The 16,839-nt window shown below is 36.6% G+C and overlaps 1 protein-coding gene across 1 annotated transcript in view; it reads right to left on the bottom strand.

Moving 5' to 3' along the window:
• The window catches only part of LOC110454227 (fibrillin-2-like), a 111,652-nt gene that overhangs the window by 44,993 nt on the left and 49,820 nt on the right, over window positions 1-16,839 (bottom strand). The window contains exons 37-57 of the mRNA XM_021503636.1: window positions 15,917-15,982; window positions 15,378-15,497; window positions 14,666-14,791; window positions 14,035-14,205; window positions 12,984-13,025; window positions 12,382-12,507; window positions 11,564-11,695; window positions 10,680-10,805; window positions 9,800-9,922; window positions 9,422-9,592; window positions 8,065-8,196; window positions 7,469-7,594; window positions 6,724-6,876; window positions 5,999-6,061; window positions 5,651-5,776; window positions 4,862-4,981; window positions 4,036-4,158; window positions 2,405-2,524; window positions 1,682-1,807; window positions 943-1,092; window positions 465-518 (exon numbers count right to left, since the gene is read on the bottom strand). Coding sequence (XP_021359311.1) covers window positions 465-518; window positions 943-1,092; window positions 1,682-1,807; window positions 2,405-2,524; window positions 4,036-4,158; window positions 4,862-4,981; window positions 5,651-5,776; window positions 5,999-6,061; window positions 6,724-6,876; window positions 7,469-7,594; window positions 8,065-8,196; window positions 9,422-9,592; window positions 9,800-9,922; window positions 10,680-10,805; window positions 11,564-11,695; window positions 12,382-12,507; window positions 12,984-13,025; window positions 14,035-14,205; window positions 14,666-14,791; window positions 15,378-15,497; window positions 15,917-15,982 — 2,496 coding nt within the window. The remainder of the gene's footprint in view (window positions 1-464; window positions 519-942; window positions 1,093-1,681; window positions 1,808-2,404; window positions 2,525-4,035; window positions 4,159-4,861; window positions 4,982-5,650; window positions 5,777-5,998; window positions 6,062-6,723; window positions 6,877-7,468; window positions 7,595-8,064; window positions 8,197-9,421; window positions 9,593-9,799; window positions 9,923-10,679; window positions 10,806-11,563; window positions 11,696-12,381; window positions 12,508-12,983; window positions 13,026-14,034; window positions 14,206-14,665; window positions 14,792-15,377; window positions 15,498-15,916; window positions 15,983-16,839) is intronic.

Genomic DNA, 16,839 nt, shown 5'->3' with positions numbered 1-16,839 from the left:
GCGGGGGAACTTTCACCCAGTCAAATTTTCGCCCTTTACTGGTATAATCGGTTTCTGCACAGTGTTATATTCGCCCTTTACTGGTATAATCGGTTTCTGAAGTGTTATATTTGCCCTTTACTGGTATAATCGGTTTCTGCACAGTGTTATATTTGCCCTTTACTGGTATGATCGGTTTCTGCAGTGTTATATTTGCCCTTCACATGTTAGCACTATGTCTAGTACATTGTGTATTTATGCGTGCCAACTTTACCTTCTTTACGGAGGACGAAAAAGGCGAAAATTAAACTGCAACGAAAATTTCCCAGTTTACAGTACCTATTGATTATATACAGTCTGAAAATTGATAGTTTAGGAATTTTTGTGGCCATTATCGTTCTAAATGAACATTTTACAAGAGCTGGTCTCTAACTTTATAGACATGTGATACAAGTAAAAGAGGTTATAAATGAGTGACTGCTCACCTTCTCCTCCAGGTCTGGTCCCTAGTCCATCTGGACACATCTTCCTGAACTGTCCTGTAAACAAATCAAGATGATTTTCTGATCTTACAAACTGATACTTGGATATTGCTATAGAGTAATTCCATTACCGTATTTAAAATACATCTTGATATGTCAAGCTGACAAAATCATTCGCTTTTTTTTTTACAAATAGACAGCAGGTCACTAGTGGTTACTGTAAGTCATTGATCGTTGTTTGATTAATGAGCGAGATGATTCATTAATTCAGATACTAACAGCCAACAGTATGGTTATAAACTTGGGGTTTTAAATGCTATTTAATCATACAGACAATTAGAAGTATTTTGGAAGAGAAAGTCTTTTTTGGAAGTCCATTCAAGGCATTGCAGATTTTTATTTGTAAATTGTGTCTTAACATCCCTTTTAATTTGAATTATCACAGAAGGATCCCCTGTGATCTAGTTGTATCCATACTTACTAGAGTTGACACGGGGACACTGTTCACAGCCTCGTCCCCAGGCAGCAGCCCCGGTACAGCAGCATTCTACCTGTGTGGTTCTCCTGATGGACGGTCCAATTCTACAGCGACCCCCAGTCAGATCAAAGAAGCAGTAGTCTTCCCTAGTATCTAAAATCCAGCAAATGATTTCTGTAGATTTTCTTTACAATTAAAAGTTGATGTGTTTTTATAGACCTAAAATGTTTTGTCAGATGCTAAATGTGAAAATAAAACCACAAACTCATATAGTAAAGCATATCAGAATTATTAAAGTGATATGACCAAGCCGCTGAGAGATAGCAGGAGGCAATATCCATATGAATGATCTCACCAAAATTAAAAGAAATACACTGTGAAATCAGATATGGGGTACAAATTTCGTGGTTTCCTGACAAAACACCAATTTGTGGGTCACAAATTCGTGGATTATGAGTATCCCACTCAAACCAAGAACTGCTTCATATCCTACTTGTTATTACTTCGTGGACCTATACATTCGTGGATGAAGAATACCTATGAAAGCAATGAAATTAAACACCCCACGAAAATTTGTGATTTCACAGTAATTTCATATTTTGTATTCATTGGTGAGGATAGAACAAACCATTTCTTGGGAAAGATAAAATGGCTGCACCATATCACCCCATAACTAATTGTATCGTAGAAAGCACCATGTACATGAAAGGGTTTGCTGTATCTGAGGACATACGCAGCTTACCTCGACATTCCTTGCCATCGAGACTGGTGGAGAAGCCAGGTTGACAGCGACACCTGTAGCCGCCAATGGTGTTGATACAGCGACCATTTCTACACGCGTCAGGGATTGTGGCACACTCGTCAATGTCTGTAACACAACACATAACTTGCCTGCATTTGTACACAAGTCCCAAGCAATCTTTTGATTATTCTAATGTATTGATTCAAACCCAAAGGGGTCAAATTAAGATCGGATAAAACCTTATTAAATATTAAATTAATCAATACACACCAGGCAATTATTTTTCTTCAATATGGAAGAAATAGATGAAAATTCCAATGTTATCATAATCTGTGCATGGTAAGTTGCAGTTACCCAAAACTATTTGAAACTTGATAAATTGCTTTTTGGGGATGAAAATGATAACTTTGGGATCAGAAGCAAGAAGCTTTAACTATTGTGAGAAGTTGTAATCAAACACAAGAAACATTATCAATTTGAAAAACAAAAAACATGATTTCATGCTTTGCAAAGACTATCTTTTCCCCCTCTCATCAATAGATAATAAAATATTCTAAATATAGATCATTTATGTAAATATGTGAATAAAGCAAAACTGAATTTTTCAATCTGTTATAAGATTTAGTGGAACCAGTGATTCTTACATGTGAAAACAAATCTGAACACTGTTGAAGAAGATATGCCTGATTCCAGTTCAAGCTAGGCCACTGACTATGGTCTTACCTCTGCAGTCGTTGCGTCCAAACTCCCTGTAGCCTTCTGGACAGACACACATGAACGTGCCAACAAGATTCTTACAGGCATACCGACACTGGTGGTCTCCCGCCAGACATTCGTCCACATCTGTCCACCAAAATTATATAAATTTACATAAACAAATGGGAAGAAGCAATTATTCTTGAAAAATGAGACTATTTTCAAGTACTAGTACAGAATATAATTATATCAGCACGATTACTTTAAAAAATATCTCAAACCATAATGAAATAATCATGACAAAAAGGAAATATAGAATTCAGTTATCCTACAATATGATCTACAAATCATAAAGTCTTGCTATAAAATAGTTTGCTATAGGTAGGTTCTTTATACCCTGTCTAAAGGTAGTTCTTTATACCCTGTCTATAGGTAGGTTATTATACCCTGTCTATAGGTAGGTTCTTATACCCTGTCTATAGGAAGGTTCTTTATACCCTGTCTATAGGTAGGTTCTTTACACCCTGTCTATATATAGGTAGGTTCTTTATACCCTGTCTATAGGTAGGGTCTTTATACCCTGTCTATAGGTAGGTTCTTTATCCCCTGTCTATAGGTAGGTTATTATACCCTGTCTATATGTAGGTTATTATACCCTGTCTATAGGTAGGTTCTTATACCCTGTCTATAGGTAGGTTATTATACCCTGTCTATAGGTAGATTCTTTATACCCTATCTAAAGGTAGGTTCTTTATACCCTGTCTATAGGTAGGGTCTTTATACCCTGTCTATAGGTAGGTTCTTTATCCCCTGTCTATAGGTAGGTTATTATACCCTGTCTATATGTAGGTTATTATACCCTGTCTATAGGTAGGTTCTATACCCTGTCTATAGGTAGGTTCTTTATACCCTGTCTAAAGGTAGTTCTTTATACCCTGTCTATAGGTATTTTCTTTATACCCTGTCTATAGGTAGATTATTATTCCCTGTCTATAGGTAGGTTCTTTATACCCTGTCTAAAGGTAGTTCTTTATACCCTGTCTATAGGTATGTTCTTTATACCCTGTCTATAGGTAGATTATTATTCCCTGTCTATAGGTAGGTTCTTTATACCCTGTCTAAAGGTAGTTCTTTATCCCCTGTCTATAGGTATGTTCTTTATACCCTGTCTATAGGTAGATTATTATTCCCTGTCTATAGGTAGGTTCTTTATACCCTGTCTAAAGGTAGTTCTTTATCCCCTGTCTATAGGTATGTTCTTTATACCCTGTCTATAGGTAGGTTCTTTATACCTTGTCTATAGGTAGATTCTTTATACCCTGTCTATAGGTAGGTTATTATACCCTGTCTATAGGTAGGTTATTATACCCTATTATCAAGATAATTCTATGACGAAGTACGCCACTATTGCTTTGTTGAAAATGCATCAGGAGAAAGAGAAATGTAACATCCAGACTGGGAATCAAACCCAGGACCCTCCGAACTCAAGACGGACGCTCTACCACTTGAGCTACCTGATCGACCCAGTCCAGTTCCGCTACATGAGCATGTTTTCTTTGAAGCATCTTGGTAGTGAAGATGTTTTACTTATACTTGTTAACACTATCAATCAATCAAGCTTTCCATTAATCCTGATGTACAGGAGCCTGCAGACTGACCTTGACAGTGAATACCGTCTGGTGCCAGGTTGTACCCTTTAGGACAGATACACTGGAAGGAGCCGGGAATGTTTACACAGCGGAAGGCACAGTTGTTCTGGTCAGTCAAGCATTCATTGACATCTTAAAAAAGAGTAAGAAAAACATACTGCATCATCAAACATATTTTCTATTACCTGGCTAAGTAGAAGGTACATGCTTCTCAAACAAGTATGTGTTTCAAAGCAATGCACAGCTATAGAACTAACATTGTCCAGTTTCACAACACACAAATATGTGATCTTGACAGTATCCTGTATATAACACACTGTATAGAGAAAAATAACTTTCAGTTAGGGTCTGAATAATAAGTTAGCAGACAGACTTTAGCAAATTGCTGGTATGACAAAAATAATGATTTTATTTTAAATCTTATCCAAGAAATATAGACAAATTTTCTTTAAGAAAAGTGACAGCAAACATGATGTTGTCTATCTCTCCAACTGTATCTCTCTTTTATATCTAATGTTACTTTACCCAAAAACATAAGCAAGAGTGCCACAGGAGCAGAACAATATATGCCCATCATATGTCATGTAGCATCCTCCTCTTAACATAATGTAAGAAACTAAAGAAATAACTGACACAGTTTGCAGACTCAAGACATTGAATGAATAAAGGATTCTGAAAAAATGAAAAAAAACACCATTTCCTAGCACTGTTGAACAGTCTAGGCTCCCTAATCAAGGGTGAGACCATTTCAGTAAGAAGCAATTATGACAAAGTTGTATTTGTACAGCATGCTGTAATTTAGGAAACAGTATTGAAGTGATTTTTTACTAGTTACCTTCACAAGTATTGTCCATGCCTGGCATAAAACCGTCGGCACAGTTACACTGGAATCCTCCCTCGACATTGGTGCATGTCCCGTTTCCACAGATGTTGCCAGCCAAACACTCATTGTCATCTAAAGACACCAAAATCAATCACCACTGACACCACACAAATACTGCCGGTTTAATCTACAATAACTCTTCACCAAAATTACATTTCACTGAGCTGCATTACTTTTCACTCCAACAATCAGGATGATTTTGCAATTTTACCAAATAAATAGTTAAATATATCTTCTGGAAATATTTATCATTCTAAGGTATTCATTTGATTGATAGTATATATAGCAGTAATTAGTACTAACTTACGGATCCCTGTCCCACTGCACTGTGGTTTTTCCCACATACAGTAACCTCCCCTTAACTTCTGTTTAGACATAACTGTATCACATTTGGCCTAGTACATTTCCTTTGACCAGATATCTCAATCTGTCACAGCGATAGTATATCAATCTGAAGACCAGGGTTCGAATTTCAGTCTTGCCCCACTGATTTTTTTTTAACTCAGAACATTCTTGTTGATTATAGTTCGTTTATTTCAATAATTCAGAAAGATATTCATTAATGTCAAACCTCCTTAATATAATAACTGAATAGACTAAATTATAAAACAATTAAGGTGAAAGATTCTATATACCAAACATTTTACCCGAATATGATAATTTGTTTATTTCATCATTCAAGCAATATGGGGATCATGAGGTTAGAAATTGTAACTTTGACCATGCATGTTAGATACTCACCCACACATCTCCGACCTGTATTGTCCAAGACGAAGCCTTGACCACACTCGCACCGGAATGACCCGTCAGTATTGACACACTGACCGTTCTCACAGAGGCCAGGAATCATCATGCATTCATTGACATCTATAAGAAAAGGTCAAGGGTCATTGTTATATGATTGAAATACTTCTTTTTAGTACAAGTATGAAGCCTTTTTGATTAGGTATTAAAGGAAAAATTGTTATATTTGGTCTCAAAGTATAAAATTCCCTATCCAGAGTGGTTACTTGTATCATTATTTGGCATCAATGTTGATAGCAAATTGTTTTTTAACCTCAAGTGACTCAAAATTATGGAAGTCCTTACCCATAGTTCCACCGTCGGGGCTTGTGATTACTCCAGTGTCTGGACATAATGCATCAAAGCTGGCTGGAAAACAATACACAAACTTACTCAGCCATTAACATATTGTTTGAAAATTTGTTAGATCATTTTAAAAAAGGCTGGAAATGATCAAAATATATTTCTTATACAGTGTTTCCCTATTACTGCCACCATTTGTCCAAATTTTGTTGAGCAAGCTGACAGGAGAGCTGGGGAAAACATCAGGAGGGCAATACTTAAAGACAAACAATGTATCAAAACAACATCGGTTTTCACAAATAATGAATGTAGTTTGTGCAATATTTCAGACTGTGTGTCTACCTGAAGTGATACAGACATTTTGACAGCATTCTGTCACTATATAATTATAACAGCTGTGCAAGATCTAGTGTTTATATAACACAACAGTACTGGCAGCCTTCAGAAGACAAGCAGGCTTACATTATCAGTTTAGGATTGATTGGGCCAAATGACCTGTACAACCTCCGACTTATCTTATTCTCACCGAGGGCCAACATACCTCAAATAGGCTGTTGTTGGGCCTGATTATCAGTAAGACCTCTAGAAGGTTGATGTTGTCAGGATCTGATGACCTGTATGACCACTGACCTTAACTTCTCTCTGACCTTTCCTTCATCTCACTCAGTTCACATTTCACAAAAGCAGGTTTTTATGACCTGTATGACCTGTATGACCTCTGACCTTACCTTCACCTCGCTGAGGACACACCTCACACAGGTTGGTGTTTCCCCAGGCCTGTCCCACTGTACAACAGCACGCTGCCTTGGTCATATTCCTGGTGAAGGCATCAAGGCAAAGACCACTAGCAAACCGCCCAAAGCAATTTCCTTCCCTTACATCTGGAATCAAAGGTCAACAATTCAGTAAACTCTAAAGATCATTATTCTGCTAGACTCTGAAAGCTTTTCAACTTATTATCAGATTATTGGTTATTTTGTTTAAACTTTCATCATATGTTAGTTTACAATGGAAACACTGACAGGAAAAGTTTGAATTTACAGCATAACAACTATAATTTTTGACACGTTCACACAATTAACAAATTTACTTTCTATAATTAGTCAGAGAGGCTAACAATTCAGTTTTTTTGCAAATTTTTGAAAAACATACAAATATAATAATATAAACACCAAAAAAATCAATGCAGGTGTACCAAACAATAATTCACATTGCCCTTGTTTGCTGTTCACCCGAAGCAACAATATATGAAAATAAACCGTTACTTCTGATTCAGACTTCAACACTTTTATTGAAACTGAAATCCAAGAGACATGATTAACCCTTAAGTTGCAGCTGGCCTTGAAAGGGGATAATGAGACTGATACAATGATCTTGATGTATCCCTAATTTTTATCACCCTACCATATGATAATAGACTGTTTGAAGGATGAGTTTTATCAGTATTTTACTGTACAACAGTATCAGACTTACCCAGACACATCATGCCATCATCCGTGAGAATGGTGTTAGGTGGACACTGACAGCGGTATCCTCCGTCAATGTTCTCACACCGACCATTAGCACACACACCCGGAACAGTTTCACACTCGTTCACATCTGAAAAAGAAAAGGATAACACAGAAATCAGTGAAACAAATTTCCAAGCAGTTTCAAAACAATAGGATATTGAAATGTTTACAAATTGATCTCGCATAATCGTTCAATCGAATCCAATTAAACACTATCAATTCTCTGTAGAGTATATTTGTAGCTGCAACAGGACAATGGTGCTGCAGTGGCGAAGTCCTTAGGGCATCTGACCATTTATGATCACTAGCCCTCCACCACTGGGCTACAGGTTTGAGGGCTACATGGTGAAGCCGCCAGGTACTGGTCGCAGGTCGCTGTTTTTTCTCCAGGTACTCCAGCTTTCCTCCACCACCAAAACCTGGCACGTCCTTAAATGACCATAGCTGTTAATAGGACGTAAAACACAAAACGAACAAATGTAACGGGATAAACTTGCTAGTATGTAGTTACTGGTGTGACTGCCGTGGGATAAAGACTTTCTAGTAGCTGGTACTTACCAATACAAAACTGGTTGTTGTCCAACTGTTGTAATGTGTAGCCCTCATGACAGATACACTTGTAGGAGCCCTCACTGTTAAGACAGCTTCCAGCCAGACATACATTGTCTCGCTCCACACATTCATCAATATCTGAAATACCAACATAAAAACATACATAACCATAACATATATACTTAAGTAACATAAAGTATCTGATGTATCAATTAAGCCTTACAAATTATAGTTAGTATCTGCTGACTGAGACCATCTGTCTATATCATCTTAATATCAAAATACATATGCTCCAAACTGAGGCCAGTCCAACATTTTTTTCTTCCTGAAAATGACTCCTGAATTCAATCATGTCCTTCTCAGAGAGTTAACTACCCTGTCTGTCTGTCCATGTTGTCTTAGCTATCTAAATGATGTATGCTCAGAAAATGAAGTATCATTATTATCATTTATAAACTACCTTCTCATGTTATCACGTGTTAACTGGACGAATGAATAACCCAACAGTTTTTGCTGTCTCTTCAAATAATTTTCCAAATCCAAGGGCTCTGCTCCTGATATTAATTATTCACTCTTGAATTTCCTCATGAAAAATCAAAATTCCCTGGGCTTACCATCTTGTGGATAATTTGTGTTTGGAAGCTGTTAGTGAATCCTGCATATCTGTCATCTCAAATATATTGCTTTCATAGAAATGTGAAGTGAATCATGTGGCAGCTTAATAGTAAAATTAACCAGCTTTGATCTCGGAGAAACCTTTGATAATCTTCAAAGGTCACTAATACTACTTTTCTATCAGCATTGGTGATTGGTCATTGTTTGATGTCTGTAACCAACCAAATAGCTAACCCAGAACCTTCAATTCTATCATAAGAATATCCAAAGTTGCAGATAGGATGTCTATTAGATTATAACCTCTGAATTTCAAACAGGACCTTTAGTTATCTTGACATCTAGCTCCAACAGTCCATGTGCTATTCATGTATCTTGGTGACTTACCCCAACAGTCCATGTCTTATTCATGTATCTTGGTGACTTACCGGACAGTCCATGTCCTATTCATGAATCTTGGTGACTTACCTTGACAGTCCATGTCCTATTCATGTATCTTGGTGAATTACCGGACAGTCCATGTCTTATTCAGGTATCTTGGTGACTTACCGGACAGTCCATGTCCTGTTCATGTATCTTGGTGACTAACCGGACAGTCCATGTCCTATTCATGTATCTTGGTGACTTACCCCAACAGTCCATGTCTTATTCAGGTATCTTGGTGACTTACCGGACAGTCCATGTCCTATTCATGTATCTTTATTACTTACCTCGACAGTCCATGTCCTATTCATGTATCTTGGTGACTTACCTCGACAGTCCATGCCGTCTCTAGTTATCTGGAAACCCTGGGGACATGCACAGGTAAAGCTGCCTAACGTGTTGATGCAGCGGCCATTTTGACATNGTGTCACAATGCTTACAATCTGGTCACCAGAGAACAACCAATATTGAGACAATGTAAAGTAATACAGGTGCATATCTGTTAGTGTTTTTAAATTCACATTCACATATTTTCCACAGAGACTGTCTGCTCATGAGAAAAGCTGAATGCCACCCAAACCCTATCTGACCCCGATTCACACAGCTGTATAATTTCCCTGATTTACACTACTGTATAATTTCCTTATGCTGTTCTTAAACTGTGATGATAGGAATCAGAATTTTCCTGACAGTATTATGTACCAACCTTGGCAGTCTTGGTTGCCGGACACGATGAACCCAGGAGAGCAATGGCAGCGGAATCCTCCAATAAGATTCTCACACGTTCCATTCCTACAGCGCCCAGGTCTAGCTGTACATTCATTTCTATCTGAAAATATAGTCAACAGGTCAAATCAATCTTTATCAACTAATAAATATATATAATGTTGTACTCTTAACAAGAAACTAATTTCAGGTTTCTTTTTCCAATAAACATTAAAATCTGCTAGTTGAACTACATCTCTTAGGTGTTTTCATAGAAAAGGTCAGAAATGTAAAGAAAAGTTTACAAAAGACAAATGACAGACTGACAACAGAGGAAAACATACACATGGAAGAAGATAAAGGGTAATAGCTCATTACAGCCTCCAGGTCAGGTGACTTAAACAAGTTCATGTATTTCCATCAGACCTGTGTAGACTATAACAGGTTGGGTATAGCTTGGCTTATTTGACAAACAAGGCTGGTTTGGCTCTTATTACAGATTTTACCTTCAATAATAGATCATATCTATTTACATCCATCGAGGTGTAGAGCCAACACCGTACTTCTAGTATAAGTTCTGTAGGTCCCGTTATCCCTTGCTTGGATACCAAGTATGCAGGGCGCTTGAGGAATAGGGGAAAACTAAAAGTAATATTCAATTGCAACAAGCTTGGGATAGGTAGGTATATTTATTAGTATGTGTCTACTGGTTTCGCCCGAACAGTGGGTCCCTTCAGGACCTGAATGATAATACTAATAAGTAAACCTACCTATCCCGAGCTTGGTGCAATTGAACATTACTTTCATGTCTATTTACAGATTTGATTCTGTTGTAATTTTGACGTGACTAAGTTTATCCATTTGCTGGCTGTAGTGCTCACCGATGCAGGCATCTCGGTTAGTGTTGAGTCGGAAGCCTGGGAAACAGGTACATCTAAAGCTGCCGTCTAGGTTATCACATTCTCCATTGATACATACACCTGCCAGCTCCTCACACTCATTCACATCTATAAATCAAACGTACAAATGTCATATATTAAGAAATAGTGGCATAGTCATCTGCAAATCAAAGTAGTATAAGTCATCTGCAAATTGAAGTATATCACTTAATCTGCAAATTAAACCAGATTAACAATCTACAACTTTTACATATATTAAGTAACGTACCTATCTACAATTCAAAGATTGTTTTCAAATCTACAAATTAAAGTTGGCATCTGTAGCAGACAAAATATCTCACATTTTTGGTTCGGATCAATATGTATCTTTGATGGGGTATTTTACTAGTACAATCCATTCACTTTCCTACAGACTTTGAAAACACAGACAATTTTGTATTTTTAAACTTTGTTATGCAACAAATTCAAGTTTCACAAATCCACAAAATAAGTTATAAGTGACATTCTTCTTCAACCTCCATCATTTTTTTTAAACAAATTATCAATAATTTCTCAGGAAAAACGTCTTCTGTTTCAAATTATAGCAAACTCTTACTGATCACTCCAGTATGAGACTTACAAAAATATCCATATTTACGGACACATTTCAAAAAATTGTCTTCATTTTTAAGTATTTTTTAGAAATACATGTTTACAGCAGTTTTTGAAGTTAAATACAGTTTGCCATGGATTATTTTATGGTCACATCCACAAAGGCCTAGTTTCATTAAACTACTTTCTGATCACTTGGGGAATTGATATGCCACAAGTTGGTCTTAATAAGAATGTCTAAGATTCTGCAAAATTAAATTGGGAGTAATACTTACCGAGACAGCGCCGTCCCCCAGGAGATAGCTTGTACCCTGGTGGACACTGACAGGTAAAGCTACCCGGGGTGTTGATACACTGGGCATAACCTTTACAGGGCGACTCTCCCGTCAAATGGCATTCGTCAATGTCTGAAATACCAGGCATCATATTAACCAATAACAGGAATAAAGAATTCTTTTTTATCTGTCGGCAATACATGCTTGTTATTTAGTATCCCACTATCAACATCATACCCTTATTTAATTCTACCTTTTCTGAAAGCATAAAATAAGAGGTGTAAAATTACACTACCCCTACCCTGGAGCTGGTAAATTTGATGTCTGGGCTAGAGAAAAATTCTCAATTTTTACAATGAAATTGTAGGTTGGGATATAGCAGAATTTTATTAAATCTGCATGCAGACTTGTACTGTAGATATGAATTTGTACACCTCTGCTTGAAAACAAAATCTGTTTTTATGTTAAAAATTTGTTGTAGCCTTCACATTGGAATAATCTAATTTCTCTACAAAAGCAACATTCGTTTTGCAACATGACCAACAGTTTTGTTCATCCTAGGTTTGTGGATCACACAGGTTCAATTTATATATTATAAATTCTCATACTTGACAAAAATATGATGTTTCATCAAAATCCTTTCACAAATGAAGATGCTAGACCACAGACAAAGATGAACAAATGTATCTAAATACGAATAGAACACTATTTTCCCTCCCAATGTTATTGTGAAAGGATAACAAGAATCTGAAAAGGCCAATATACACTGGTCTTGTCATTGAAAATTACACCTTCACAATAATAACAGGTTCCCTTACCTTCACACTTATAGGATGTTGGGTTGTACTCGTAGCCATCAAAACATTCACACCTGAAGCTTTGTAAGGTATCAATACAACGACCATTTTCACAGATCCTTTGGAATTTCTCGCATTCATTGATACCTGTTGAAAAGCATGACATTTTCTATTGAAAACATTGGAGAACAGCATTAATAATTTGGAGAAGAGATTTAGTTCACATTAAACAAATATACTGTATAGTTGGTAATATTTGCAGGTGATTTATTAATTTTGCTATATTCGTGAAATTCTCAGCAAATGGCAACAACGAATAACAATCTCTGAATATATAATTATAGACATTATAAGAAAAATCTGTTTTCCTGTTTACTGCCTAGAATGAAGACAAAACAACTCAATATATCACATTTTACTATATTTTCACAAATCACTTATAAAATAAATCCCATCACCAAAAATCAAAAGTATCCTCCTGTGTCATGTAGTGCGAAAATTAATCACTCGAACTAGTTCTGGTTGGCTAAACTGTGAAATATTAGCTCTGAGAAATTACAAAACTATACAGTATTTGTCCAAGGAGTTACAGAATGATTGAAATATTGGTTGGTTCTACTAACCCTCTCCTATCCTCTCGGGCTCACAAAGGTCGGCATAAGCAGCTGAAAATATAACACAAAAACTATATAAAGAACACTGTCTAGTCTCATAATCAACTTTCTTAATTTTTAAAACACACATTGATGCTCAGGTAAACCATGTTTCATCCTGTATCTATGAACAGAAATCAGATGTCTCTGGTATAGCTTTCAGTCCATTGAGACAGGATTTTAAGAGGATTAATTGCTATGAGATTGGCTTGTGTATTATTATACTTCTCAAATCTAAATTGTCAATTTTTAATTCATAACAAAGAAACATGAAACAATCTATGCTTAAATAATACCAAATTGATGTTTGAAAACCCAACTTTTAGAAACCATTTTAACCAATGGCAATATTCTGTTCTGTAACCAAAAGTGACTACTACAATACACCTAAATTAGGCCAAAAAAACTTGATTACTTGCTTCTCAGGCCCGTGCGCATTTCATTTCAGGGCACCGCATTGCCGATTTTATCGTGAAAGTAACAAAAAAAATATTGTGAATGCCCCAGCTGCCGTCTTTAAAAAAAATCCGGAAAATTGGTTCATCATGTCGTTTTTACTCGTTAGTCACCCAAGTCCCGAAAACGTTTGAATAAAGTTAAGGAAATTGATNCATCTGGAACATCGTGGGGGGATTTTCGGAGGCTTGCTCTATGACGGGTCTCTACACAACTATAAAAAGACAAGGTAATGCTCACAATGAACGTTTTACAAACTACACAATAAAAAAAATCCCCCTCGTCTAATTTTTGCCATGTAAAATGATTTATTTTTTTTACCTCCCTGCCGCATCTCTTTTGAAAAAAATTGGCCTGAGAACAAATTCAAGTAATTAATTTGTTTAGCCTTATTTTAGAATATAATGTACTACCTATACATTATAATCAAACATATACACTTACTATCTACCTACATGTGCTGTGCACTGTATTTACTTAAAAACAGTTTTTACAACATCTTTTGTATTTACCTACACAAGTCTTTCCTACACTATTTACCCTTTGATTACTAGATCCTATTTACCTGATCGTTTGGGGGGACAGGCCTCGCAGGGTTGCCCCCAGGCCTGGCCGATGGTGGTACAACAGCAGTCGACCCGCGTGATGTTGTAGGCGATGGGACTCTCACAAACCAGAGTGAAGGGAGGCTGTGTGGTAGTATAGTAGGTGGGGAAACAGTCACCCTTTCTCATGTCTGCAAACAAAACAAAGAATCAACAAATGGAACATTTCATCAGCTATTTGATGCATTAAAAACATTTATCAGATTGTTATATTGTTACAGTGTACGTAACAGAAATATTTCAACCAGAAAAATATTCGCCCTTTACATGGAAAAAACAAAAAAGGTTATGTTTATATTTATTGTTTTTGTTTTTATATATAGTAAGCGGTTAACTTATATATGCAGTCAAAATGGTGTTATTTTCATTCCTGAGAGTGAAAAGTCCTTCAGAAAACATTTTTCCCAGTAAAGGGTATGCTGGGCACGGTTTGCCTTTGTTGTCAGTCATGTCTTTACGAAATAATCTTAAGAAAACATTCAGTTCATATAGCTATCACTGATTCCTCAACATTAAAGAAAAGTGGAGCAAACAGACAGTGTGTTAAAGAAGAATCCTATTGTGTGTTCTTGTTAGGTTGGCGATACTCACCCATACAGTCAATATCGCCCTCCATGGGTATGTAGCCATTGGGACACACACATCTGTAGCTGCCCTGAGTGTTCATACAGGTTCCCTCTCCACAAAGGGTGCTGTCCTCAACACACTCATTAATATCTACAAACACAAGCTGTTCTTTAAGAAGACATTTAATGTTTATCACTTATATTTTACCAGATATTTAGGTTATTTTGTACTAAATCTCAAGAACAGATTGTGAATTCAAATATGCATACATTAATCAAGAATTAGCTAGGTTATTGAAAGAAAACATATTAAAAATTAACATTTGTAAATAATTAAATGATTACAGCATGTATGTACTCTCAGTATTGTATGGTCAAAGGATTGAGAACTAGCACACTGAAACCACAAAATCCCAGCAGCAGTAACAGTGATCTTGACCGTTGACCTATTGACCCAATTGCAGCTTACAGTTTGTGGTCAGGAGTTCTGTCAATGTCAAGTTCCTGACTGACTTGTAAATCATGAGGTAGACACTAATTTGGCCCGAATGTGAGTCACGTACCAATACACTGGTGGTTGTAGAGTCTGTAACCAGTGGGACACACACAGATGAAGCTGCCAAATGTGTTCTGACATGCGAGTCACTTACCAATACACTGGTGGTTGTAGAGTCTGTAACCAGTGGGACACACACAGATGAAGCTGCCAAATGTGTTCTGACATGTGAGTCACTTACCAATACACTGGTGGTTGTGGAGTCTGTAGCCAGTGGGACACACACAGATGAAGCTGCCAAATGTGTTCTGACACTCGCCACCCTTACAGATATTCTGCAGCTCCTCACACTCATCAATATCTGCATTTACATGGAACAAAATTAAGATTTATAAAAAATTGTTCAAATGCTATTCCATAAAATCAGTTTAAAAAATTACACACTGACTTAAACTTGGACAACATTTGAAATTAACTGAGAAATTAACCCAGTAAAATCCATCACACCCTAACCTAAAAGTTATATAACTTACACAACGTTAGAAATCCAAGTACAGTGTCAATATAACATTTGGTGTTATTGTATTTATTTGGCAAGAAGACTAAGCCTGGTAATAAGCCAACCATTTCTATTGCAGTTCAGTAGAAACGACAACAAGTGCTATTTCACTGTCCTGTAGTATGCTCTTCTCCCTACCATCAGAATTTACTTTTGATCACATGGTATCATAAAAACTGTAATATTTGGACATTGAGTTGTAACATTCACATTGTATTTACCTTCGAGGATCAGGTCAATAGAGGGCTTAAAGCCTGGTCCACCTGGGCACAATGTCCTATATTCACCTGTAAAAGTAGCAAGGTGAATCATGTATTTCAAATTATTGCATTGTAAAACACAATATCAGCTTTTTCAATAATTTGAAGAAAAAAAATAGATTTGTTTTTGAGATAAAAAACAAATGTCTCCCCTTGTTAGCCAATATTCTCTCCCCTTCTCTTGCAAAATAAAGTTACTTGAATAAAGTCCAATAAATTTGTATTTAATTTCTAACATATCTAGGTTATTAGAGGAACTGCCTACTACTAAATTATCAAATACATATTATGAATCAATGCAATTAAAAAGCTATCACGCAGATGGTCATAGTACCCTAACAGTTTAAAAAGTTACAACTGAAAAGATTGCACTTATTTAACCTTTGACTTTGAGATTGAAGTCAGTGACCTAATGACAGAGCACTGTACACAATCAGTAGGTGACGCAGGTCAAGGTCACAGTGACCTATTGATAGTGTTCTGCAAATTGTCTTTGGGTACTGCAAGTTTCTGCATGATATCTGCAACAGTTTTAAAGTTACGGAAGATGGGAAGATGATCCTGAAAAGTATGCACTTATTTGAGTTCAAGGTCCCAGTGACCAAGTTTCATCAAGATATCTTTAACAGTTTAAAAGCTACGACTGTGAAGAAATTATTAGGAGAACCTCACACAGCAATTTATGGCTACATTTTCCTAAATACCATTGATCTGGCAGCTATCATAGAAATCAACGTCCTCCCCCAACCCTGCCTTAAACTACCCCAACCCTACCCTAACCCTGCCTTGAACTCCCCCAACCCTGCCTTAAACTACAAATGGTGTCTATATACCAACCCTGCCTTAAACTACAAATGGTGTCTATATACCAACCCTGCCTTAAA

This window comes from Mizuhopecten yessoensis, unplaced genomic scaffold (genome assembly GCF_002113885.1).
Source record: "Mizuhopecten yessoensis strain PY_sf001 unplaced genomic scaffold, ASM211388v2 scaffold7725, whole genome shotgun sequence".
In the NCBI taxonomy this organism is placed as follows: Eukaryota; Metazoa; Mollusca; class Bivalvia; order Pectinida; family Pectinidae; genus Mizuhopecten; species Mizuhopecten yessoensis.
The sequence above is the reverse complement of the archived record's forward strand: the minus strand, read 5'-3'. Positions and strand labels throughout refer to the sequence as shown.